The sequence below is a fragment of the Macadamia integrifolia genome, chromosome 5 (genome assembly GCF_013358625.1).
Source record: "Macadamia integrifolia cultivar HAES 741 chromosome 5, SCU_Mint_v3, whole genome shotgun sequence".
NCBI classification, from domain to species: domain Eukaryota; kingdom Viridiplantae; phylum Streptophyta; class Magnoliopsida; order Proteales; family Proteaceae; genus Macadamia; species Macadamia integrifolia.
In genome coordinates, this window is record NC_056561.1 from 25,700,542 (window position 1) to 25,711,942 (window position 11,401).

The window sequence follows — 11,401 nt, forward strand, 5'->3', positions numbered from 1 at the left end:
GGGGGATACAGAAAAAAAAAGGGGGTGGAGGGCTAGGCACGGGGAATGGTATCAACTTGGAGGTTCCAAGAGGCAATGATATGTCTGTTCTTGTGGGAACTGGAAACAGACTTTTGGGGGAGTGATTGGATTTTGGAAGTTACATCAAAGGAGATGGCATTCCAAATCTTATCTAGAGAGCGGGATTTGGACGACTATCTACGGATGTTTTTCTCCATCCAAATATGATTGATAGTAGCAGAGAAGGCCAACTTTCCAACAGTATCACAGATCTAGGATCCAGGATCCAGAGAAGGTCATGTCAACCCAAATCTATTCTCTATCAAAAGGAAGAATAGGCCTCCAGACAGGCCAGCATTTAGAGAGAACAAAATTCCAGATGGAACTAGAGAGGGGACAGGAGAAGAAGAGGTGGGGGATGTCTTCAGAGTTATGGGGACAGAGGAAGCAGGAAGGGGAGGCAGAGATTTGGCGGTAGATGGGAAACGCTTGGGTAGGAAGGCAATAGGAAAAGCATCTCCAAAGAGTAAGGGAGTGGCGAGGAATGTGGCCCTTGAACCAAACAAGGTTATGCCAAGGAACCACAGAACCAGAGGAGCAGATGAAGGACCAAGCCGAGGTGGAAGAGAAGATCCCATTGGATGAGTGAATCCATGTGCATTTATCATCTGTACCCCGGTGGCCAAGAGAAAGAGGAGGAAGGGAGGACCAGAGGTCTAAAAGGGGGGAGCAGAGGGAGGGGGGACCAGCCAGAGGGGGACATAATAGCAAAGACAGAAGCGGATTTGGGGATGCCAGAAGAGTAAATGATCCTAGGAGACACCAAGGAGGCAAGGATACCAGCCAGATGCCAAGGATCCATCCATAAGGAAGTGGATTGACCATTACCTAGGGAGAAGGAGATGGCATTAAGGCTAAAGGACGAAGGGAGAGGATTTTCTATATACCCAAGAACAGTCCTGAGGAATTGGAGAAGTCCAGATGGAGTGGTGCTTGAGGAGGTAGGAGTGAATCCAGTCCACCCAGATGCTCTTCTGCTTGGATGCAATTTTCCGAATGAGTTTAAGGATCCCAACAAAATTGACATCCTTAATTCTCCTAATACCAAGGCCTCCTTTAGCTCTGGGGAGACAGACCTTGCTCTAGCTAAGAGGATGGAGAAATCTGGAGGAATCTGTTCCTTTCCAGAGGAAGGAGTAGATGATGCCCTCAATGTCCTTGATTGTGGCAGAGGGGAGGGAGTACACCCTGGACCAGTAGATGTACAGGGATTGAAGGACAGAGCGGATGAGGGTAAGATGGCCTACATAAGAGAGAAGCTTGCCTCTCCAGAGCTTAAGCTTACTACGCAGGTTGTCAAGCAAGGGGGAACATAAGTGAGAGGAGAGCCTGGAGGAAATGAGGGGGAGGCCAAGGTATTTAACTGGAAGGGAGCCAAGGGAGAAACCAGTCAAACTAAGCAGAATGTTTTGGGAGTCAAAGGAGACTCTAGAAAGGAAAAGATTAGACTTGAGGAGATTGACTTTGAGGCCAGAGAGAGTCTCAAAGGATCGAAGAGAATCCATGATGGTGGAAATGGAGAGAGGACTAGCTCTGGAGAAGATCATGATGTCATCTGCAAAAGCAAGGTGAATGAGATGAAGGGATTTGCACTTGGGAATGGGAGAGATAAGGCAGAGGTTCGTGGCAGTCTGGATGGATCTAAATAGGACCTTCAGGGAGAGGGAGAAGAGGAAGGGAGAGAGAGGGCACCCCTGCCTAATTCCCCAACTAAGAGGGAATACCCAATCTGGGAGCCATTAACAAGGACAGAGAACATGGAGAGGAAATGCAACAACGAATCCAGTGAACAAAGGAGGGAGGAAAGACATTGTGAGGACTTTAGAGATGAAGTCCCAGCTCAGAGTGTCGAAAGCCTTGTGGATGTCAATCTTGAGAAGGGCAGCAGAGGAATGAGATTTGCCGTCAAATCCACAATCTCAAGATAGAGCATGATGTTGTCAGCAATGTTCCTACCCGCAATGAAAGCGGATTGGTTAGGGCTAACAAGAATGCCAATGATTTTTTTTATTCTGTTGGAGAGAATTTTGGCCACAAATTTGTAGATCAAATTGCAAAGAGAAATAGGCCAGAAGTCATTCATGACCGCAGCCCCTTCCTTTTTAGGAATGAGACAAAGGAAGGTGTGGTTGACTCTACGAATCTGGTTGGGATTAAGGAAGAAGTTGCGGGCCGCTTGGATGAGGTCCAAACGGATAATGTTCCAGCAAGAGGAGAAGAATCCCATGTTGAACCCATCAGGACCCGGGGCCTTGTTTGCCTTATGGGCAAGGATTAAAGTATCGGTATCGGTCGCCGTATCGGTCGGTCAAAATTAAGATACGTATCGGAGGGTATCGTATCGGAGATACGCTAAGATATGCTAAAGATACGCACATAAATAGATAGGGAACACATTTTTATACACTTTTGCATAAAAAAAACAGTTAAAAAAAGTTATATATAACATGTAGAATGCATAAATACTTAAGTGGAGGGTATCGTATTGATAGACAAATATATTGAGTTGAAAATGTTCAAAATGATGAGGGTATGGTATTGATAGACAAATATATTTTTTTGAGAAAAATCAAAAATTTCCATGGAAGTTGTAGAACACTTGTTTTTACATAACATATAAAAAATCTAAACATTTTTAATCATTGAGTATGAGTAGATCTAAGAAATTTGAAATAAATTGAAACCCTCATTTTCTCTTGAAAAAAGTTTGTAAATCCTTATAAATCCAATGATTTCATGTAATAATGATGCACAAAATGTGATTCTAAGTATGATGAACTAGGGGTGTCAATTCGTGGCCCGAACCGACTAAACCGATCGGGACTGACCGTTTATAGACCGGTCCAGCCCGGACCGTTTATTAAACGTGTCGGGCTTGAGCCCGGCCCGTTTATAAACGGTCGGTCTTGGTTTTGCTACTTGGACCGTCGGGCGCCCGACCGAGACCGACCGTTTAACACCCGATCGAGACCGGCCTATTGTGCACTGGCCTAGCCCGACCCTTTAATGATTGTAGAATACCTATTTTACCCCCCAAATTAGAAAGTAAAAACTAAAAAGTAAAAACATGTTCATATTTTAAATAATGGTTATAATTGGTATCATTTATTAATTTATTGTCATTTTTTTGGGTTTGCATGAGTGGGCCGGAATATAAGAGCACATTTTAAAGAGGGTCCGTTTAAAAACCGGTTAAAGCCCGTTCAACATTAAACATGTCCGTAGCCCAATTAAGGCCCGACTAAAGCCCGATTAAGGTGGCCCGATTATAGCCCGAGGCCGACCGACCGAATATAAAGTGTACCATGCCCTCAATAACTAAGCCCGATTAGTTAAATGGGCAGACACGGTGTAGCCTTTGAAAGTCTTTAAGCCCGATTAAGCCCGATCGAAACCGAACCGACCCGACCGGTTGACACCCCTATGATGAACCTTAGATTTGTAAAAAAAACTTGAAAATCTAAGGTTAAAATTGAAAAAAGTGAGTAAAGATTTAAGAACTTACTATTCAAAATTTTCAACTTTCAAGTTCAAGGTTCTTCTTGGACTATGTTTTTCTCCTTCTTTGAACCATTCACTTCGACAATGTTTCTTTCAATCTACCATTTGAGTCTCCAAAAAGGTGTGTGAATCAAAGGGGAAGAAAGAAGAGAAATATAGAAAACTATTGGTGAGAGTTTGAAGTGTTTGTTTCAAACAATAAAAGGCACATTCACGGGAATTTTCATATTTTTAGTCGATACGTACCGATACGGTACCGATACAGCGATACGGATCGATACTGCACGATACGGTCGATACATACCGATACGGTACCGATACTCTCGGGAATTTTCAGATTTTCAAAAGTTCGTATCGTAGAGTATCGTACATATCGGTACCGATACGGTACGGTACGATACGCACGATACAGCGATACGTAAAAGGGGGCCCAAAATTCCCCGTAGCGTATCGGTATGTATCGTGCCGATGCCTACCGATACGGATACGTATCGGCCGATACGGCACGATACGCACCGATACTTAAAACCATGCTTATGGGAGAGAATGGCCAACAAAATTTCCTCATCAGAAGGAATGGACTGGAGATATGGAAGCTGATCCTCAGGGACAAATTTATTGAGGAGAAGATGGGGAATAGAGGGGACAGGAACCGATTAGGGAGGGTGAAGGATACCCTGAAAGTGGTTAAACTGCCTCGTCTTTGATGTCCTCAGGATTGAGGATCTCATTGCCAGAAGAGGAGATGAGCTTAGGGATGGAGTTGGCAATGTTACAGGCTTTGAGAGATCTGTGGAAATAGGCAGTGTTAGAGTCTCCAAGCTCAAGCCATTTGATTCGGGCTTTCTGACGGAGAAAACTTTCTTCTTGGCTCAGAAGCAGAGAGAGCTTTGAGGATACTGATTTTTCCTGAGCAGCAAGAGAGGAATTAAGAAGATCAAATTGGATTCTGGATTGAATAGAGGTGAGTCTATACCGGCAGGAGCAGACTCGGGAAGAGATGTTACCAAAGGTGGAAGAATTCCAAAGCTTAAGGAAAGCTTTGACATTCTTCAACTTCTTGGCAAGGACAAGGAAAGGGGAGAGAGGGATTGATCAGAATGTTCCAAGCATCTCTCACCAAAGGAAGTCAGGGTGGGAGACCCACATGTCGAAGAACTTGAAGGGTTTAGGGCCAAAGGATCGGAAGGGGAGGTCATGGATGGAGATAGGGATGTGGTCCGAAATTCATAGGACCTCAAAGCAAGCATGAGAAGAGGGAAAGGAGTCGTGAACCAAGGCGCGAAGGCTGAGGCAGGGGCCCAGGAAAGCAGCACAAGGTTGGCAATGAAGAGGAAGCCTGCAAACAGATGTCCAAAGAAGAGATTGCAGACGATTAGCCTTCAAGGATAGCACAATCAGAGTTGCAGACAATAGAGGAGTCGTGAACCAAGGCGCAGGAGGTGGTCGGAAGAGGAGACGGGTTCAGGTTAGAGGGCGGGGTTTCAGATGGAGGTTGAGAAATGCCAGGTATGGTAATTGGGTCCGGTAAGGTGGATTTAAGGTGGGCCAGATGGTCGAGTGGGTAAGTTGGGCCTGGCCAAAGAGATGTCCACCAGGTTGGTTGTATAGATTCTCAGGGTAAAGGGGATGGTCTTTGGGAAACTTAGAGAAAGTGTTAAGAAGCTGGACCAGTTTAAGAGGGTAGAATGTAGAATCCGGTTCAAAGGGTTCCACGGAGTTAAAAGGCAAGGTAGCAGGGGGTTTGAGGTAGTAGGGACAGAGGTCGACGACGTCTGAGTAACATGAATGGTTAAACCTTCGGGGAGAGGGAGAAGAGGTGGCAAGGAGGAGATAGCGGCTGCAGACGAAAATGTAGGAGGCAGAGGAGGAAGTCTGCAGACTAGGAGGAGGCAAAAAGGAGAGATCGGATCCATCACCATCAAGATTCTCGAGATTCGAGAATCGGTTTTTTCCAATAGTCGCAAGCAACCCAGAGGAACCAGTAGTCCAAGCAGAGTTTCCCATCGGAGGTGATAGCAGCGGTCGTGGTTTCTGACGATGGTCTGAGCTCAAAGAGCCCAGAGTTGACAAGGTCGATGACGGAGGAGCTCTTGATGATATTTGTATTATTATTACTTTCTTTTTCTTTTTCTTTGGACTAAGAACTAAGAGCCATCAGAAGTCATCGGAAGAGAGGAGTTGGCCACAGGCGGTGCGTCGGTACCCATTGAGGAAGAGTTCTTTCCGCATGCAGCAATAACGAGACCGAAGCAATTATAAGTGGAACAGGAGGGAGGCCTCCAGTCGTAGCGCACCTCTTGAATGAAGGAGTGACCTTCACCATCGATTACAATGACAAAGGAGGGGAGCGGCTGCCTTGCTTGGACCTCGATGCAAATTTTGGCGAAGGACAATCTGTCCATTATTTTGGTTCTCTTATCGGAGTAGAGAGGTTTTCCGATGATGGATCCGATCAGGCTCAAACCAATGGGACACCAAAAGTGGAGAGGGAGGTTGGGGAGAGAAATCCATAGGGGAATGGAGGAAAGGGCAGAACATTTGAAAGAGATATGCTGGTCCCATTGTCGTAGGAAGATGGGCTTCTTCTCGACGAACCAGGGGCCACCATCCAAGGCAGAGGATTTGTCCAAGGGGGAGGAGAAATCAAATATAAAGGTGCCATTCTCAAGAACAAAGGCAGAGAGGGTACCCGAAGGTTTCCATTGCCTAGAAAGAGAAGCTTTGACCAAGGGGAAGGGGGGCGACTGCCAATGAAGGAACCAATGACACAGTTGCTCCATCGGAGGATTTCTGGGTCAAGAAGCCCCGGAGGACATAGTCCGACAGGGGAGGAGTTAAGGGAGGACGGAGGGTAGAAGGAGAGGGAGTGGCCAACGGATGGAGGCAAGGGGGTGAAGGGGAGGAAGTGGTTGTAGCGGGAGGGTGTATAGGAGAGGAGCTGACAACGGTGTTCCAGGGTCTGGTAAGAGAGGAAGGAGAAGGCGTTGGGGAGAGGTTAGAGGAGATTGGGTCAACAGGTTCGACGACAGGGTTGGAGAAGGCGATAGCAGGTTCAGAGCAGGGGAGGGGGCCGAAGGCAGGAGCCACCGGAGGGGGAGAGGGCATAGTTCAGGCAGGCATGTAATTTTGAAGTCGTTAGCACACAAGTTTAGTCACAGGATTTTTCCCCTTCTCCAGAAGGGTTTTTTTTTTTTTTTTTTTTTGCTACAACCTACTAATTTACTTTTGGGTAAAGATTCAATTCTCAACCATAAAGGTAAAGCTTCTATTTCAACATTGAGGTCAGTCCAACAATACGGCTATATATATTTTACATTATTAACCTTTAATTTATGTATTAGTACCATAACTTGATGTTGGACAAGGAGATTCATGTACAAGTTCAGTTGGTATGCATGATCATGCTGAAGCATGCAAGCAGACAATGTACAATGTATATGCAGCAGATTCACTCTTTAGATATGCTTCAAAACATTATAATTTATTACTAGACTAGATTTCAGATTTATGTTATTAGAGATGTCCTCATGTGTAAATGAGCCATTTTTTACATATACAACAATACTGCCTGCAATTCATTTTCTCTTCTTTATAATGGGTCAAATTAGTTTGTACCCAGAACTTATGGTTTGCAAAGATAGCATCGTCCAATTGAGTTATGGGCTTAACCACGTTAAACCAATCGAATAGCTCGTCTCTAGCAATATGCAGGGCTCCCAGTGACTAGTTCTTAACTGCTAGTTATACTTTCCTCTTGTGACTAAATTATTATCATCTGAGCTTTACGGCCCTCATCATACAATTTCCAAAATTTAAGGAAAAGCAGAACAAATAGATCTCCAAAACGAAAAGAAAGCAGCAAACTATAACACAAAGAAGGCAAATCATCACAACAATTGGATAGGGGGCTTTCAAGTTCAAGTTTTCAACTAAGTCAACTAGTACTAACCACTAAAAGTTCAAAATTATTCGAAAAACCATCATTACAAGTTTATAATTTCATCGAACAGATTGAAACACTAACAAGGAATTGCGAAAAAATAAAGCAAGCATTTGACAAAATCAAAACTAAATTATTACATGAGAATAGAAGGAGCATATCTTTCCCCTTTTCTATACCTGGTAGTAGAAACCAAAGCTTGGACAGTTGGAATACATTTTCTCGGTGACCATGATCGGGCACATCTGAAGTTGGAATTCTGCCAAGTCCGAGTGACTAAAAGGGTGTTTGGGAGTGAATATTTGAAAGAACGAGGAGTAGAAACGGCAGGACTCACTGGTTTTAAGAGCTTCAACTCCATTTTTTATGTTTGAGAAGCAGATCGGAAGCAGAGACGAGAAACAGAGGAACAAAACGCAGAAAGTGAACGACAAAAGAGAAAGCAAAACGAACCCAGAAAATTTTGGTGGAAGAAGGAAAATAGAGTAGACGCAAAGCGAACAAAAGTCACCTACCCACACATCAGCCGTCAGCTTTGGAGAGTGGGGGAGTAGGTCTGGCGTGTGGGAAAAGGATTGGTAGGTACAACTGTCCAATACTTTTTTGATTTTTTTCCCTCTTTGGGACAATTTCCTATATCTATTTGGATTAAAAAAAAAGGATTGCAAAATAAGAAGGTTTTTCGGAAAAATTAACCATAGATCTACTTAATCTCCAAAGTAATTTAGTTGATTTATATACACTTGGATTTGGAGAAGAAAAAAAATTAATTTAGTTGAATTAGAAACACTTGGATTTGGAAAAAAATTTAATTAATCTCCAAAATAATTTAGGCTCTCTTTTTTTATTTTTACCTATTTAATAAAAATCATTAAGGAAAATCTTTTTTTTTTTCAAAATATAAAAATGGTTTGATAACAATTTAACAAAAATAGTTTTTTGGGAGAAATAGTTTGGCATCTTTATATGTAAAATGGTCTTTTGAACAAATGGGTAAAGAAATGTTCCTTTCACCCATCTTCTTTATAACTTTTTTTCTCTACTTTGGATAAAAAGAAGACCAAGGAACTTGGAGTTCTAATTACAAAATAAATTATTATTTTATCTTTATGTTGAGACTTTAAGAATGTGGTCATTAAAGTTTATCGTAAAATAATTAAAAATCAATTTTGATCAAATGACTTTTAATCTCTTTTATATTTTTTTATTTTTTTAAAAAGAAAAATGATACAAAGAGAGTTTTTTAGGTTTTTTCCTTTTTTTCATTTTTTCTCCACCGAATTCCTCCATAGAGTGCATGGACACTTGTCCCATAAACGGTGACGATCTCAGAGAGAAATATGGATCTTCAGCTGCTTCCCGCTTTTTGGCGGATCTCATTGACTCAACCCGATTAGATCCAACGTGAAATCGAAAGGGGAAGGGGAAGGTCCAATAAGATCGATCCAGATTCCTCTCTTAGATAGAGAAGTTAACAGAAACTCCTAGAAAAAATCAGAGAAAGTAGGGAGCCTGATCTCTACCTTAGTAGGGAGAGGCATCGTAATCTATGTCCCTCGCCAAGCTCTCCATTAGTCCATTATCGACTACGGCACCTTCACCGGCACATCCAACACCGTCATCTCATTTTCCGGCAACGGTCCATGACGCTATTACTCTGCTCAAAGAATAAAAAAGAGAAAAGAATAGATGGGAATTGAAATCACTGTACTCACCTGGTTGCGCGGATCGGAATCACAGCTGTCCTAGGTCTCCTTCCTCTTTCGATTTCAACAGTCTGGACGATGCAGGCAATCTGGACTTCCTCTCCCGCTCTGAACCCGACGAAATTAAAGAAACAGAACCATTAAAAATTACGAAATCGTTTTCTGGATTCATTTCAAAACGATCAATGGAGTCCTATCCATTTAAGATTCATCTCCTGTAATCCTGTTACCTTTGAATCTAATATATTTGGCATATAGGTTTTTGATGTTCTTTCAAGCTTTCCGGCAATCAAATTCTAGTTCTGAAGACCACAACATCTTCAGCGGGGTCTCTGTGGCCTCTACAAGAGAACTTAGAATGCGTTACCTTGTTCAATTACACTCCAATGTGGTTCGACACAATAATTTCCGCTCCCAGGATACTCCAATAGGCCTGAAAACCCAACTCAGAACTCTTACCCTCCCTCCGGCGAACCCGGGAACCCGAAACCCTAAAATAGGGAGAGGGACAATTGGGGAGGGTAAACATAAAATTATCCCAGGAAACCCCTTGAAATTGGAACAATTTGGATTTATTAAAAAAAAAAAAATGATCACCTATTGGTTTTCCCTCTAAATCACCGGTAGAGAATTAGAAAAAGATGGATAGTTTTAATTGGAAAACACAAGAAACAACAGAACATTTCCCTTCTGAATCCTCCTTAGAAAGAATTGCAAACTAGTTAGATGCCTAGTTAGCAATTCGGCTGAATAATTCGTCGAACCGAATTTTTCCGAATTAAATCAAAAATTCTGACCGAATCCGAATTAAAAATAAAATTTGGTAAAAAACGTGAATTTTACTAATTTGAATTTAAAACGCGAATAATTCGGGCCGAACCGAATTAAACCGAATTATTCGGTCCACTTAAACAATATTTAAAAAAAAAAAAAAAAAACAAAAAAACAAAAAACAAAACGTCATATTCGCTTTTTTGACTGCTTTTTTGACCGAATCCTTAAATTGATCAATCGAATTATTCCGAATAATTCTCCGCCCGAATAATTCCCGAATCCGAATTTGCTAACTATGGTTAGATGTGATCAGAAAATCAGATCTTTAAGTGGGAGTGGAAGGGGAAGGGTGTGTTGGGGTCATGGTTTCAGGTATCATCGACCATAATAAATTGGTATTGGCTGAGACCGATCCCCGATTCCTGACCAATCCGGATCGGTTATCTATGTAGTTTCAGGGGTAAAACAGTAAAAAAAATTATAATTATTAGAAAAACCAAAGGCAAAATCGATCAATAGGGGCCGACTTGGTCCGATCCAGATCAATGTCGTATTGGTATCAATAACATCCCCCAAATCCATGGTTGGGGTAGAGTTACAAGGTTGTAGCGGGAGAAGGTGTAGTCCCAAGAAGAACGAGGACAAGGACAACGTGGAGACTGAGGTAGTGGTGGGTCTCACATAATTTTAGAAAAAATAGAAAAATAAAAATAGTAAGACATAGAAAGATAGTGCAGCCCCAAGAAGAACGAGGACAAGGACAACGTGGAGACGAAGGTAGTGGTGGACCTCACATAATTTAAAAATAAAAAATAAAAATAAAAATAACAAAACATGGAAAGAGAATCAAGCAGATCAGGCTTGGGGTATTTTAGGAAGTTCAATTTGTTATTTTCTAGGTAATTATGAGTGATAAATAATTTGGGTATTAAGTAAATCTTTTAAAATCCAAATTAATGGATGTAATTTTAAACCTATGTAATTAATTTTCTTATCTAGCGTATCTAGTAATTTCCCTTTTTATGTTTTGGTAGAAGAAAAGTAATAGATATTTTTTGGTAAATAGCAAAATAAGTAGATATACAAGAAGTAAATATAAAGCAATGTCAAACCTATTTGTTTCGTTATTTTTGCCTCATTAATGGATCTTAGGTTTTTTTTTTTTTTTAACTCATCATTTTTTTGGTAAAAATGATATGCTTAGTTTTACCATCCAGAATGAAAAGTTGCATATCAAATACATCTTCATCCATTCTACATCATAAACTGAATAATTGGAGGAAGGACAATGTAAAGTGGAAAAAGGAGGTGTTCGTGGGAACATACAATTCATAATTAATACATGATTGTGTGATAATGAATATTTACAAAAGCTACCTATGACTGACAATATTCACAAGGAAATTGTATCACTTAG

At 41.6% G+C, this 11,401-nt stretch overlaps 1 protein-coding gene across 1 annotated transcript in view; it reads right to left on the minus strand.

The window, feature by feature from the left end:
* LOC122079479 (chorismate mutase 1, chloroplastic-like) overlaps positions 1 to 8,052 on the minus strand; it is an 18,031-nt gene extending 9,979 nt beyond the window's left edge. The window contains exon 1 of the mRNA XM_042645996.1: positions 7,684 to 8,052. Coding sequence (XP_042501930.1) covers positions 7,684 to 7,865 — 182 coding nt within the window. The 5' untranslated portion in view covers positions 7,866 to 8,052. The remainder of the gene's footprint in view (positions 1 to 7,683) is intronic.
* Positions 8,053 to 11,401: the final 3,349 nt, after the last annotated feature.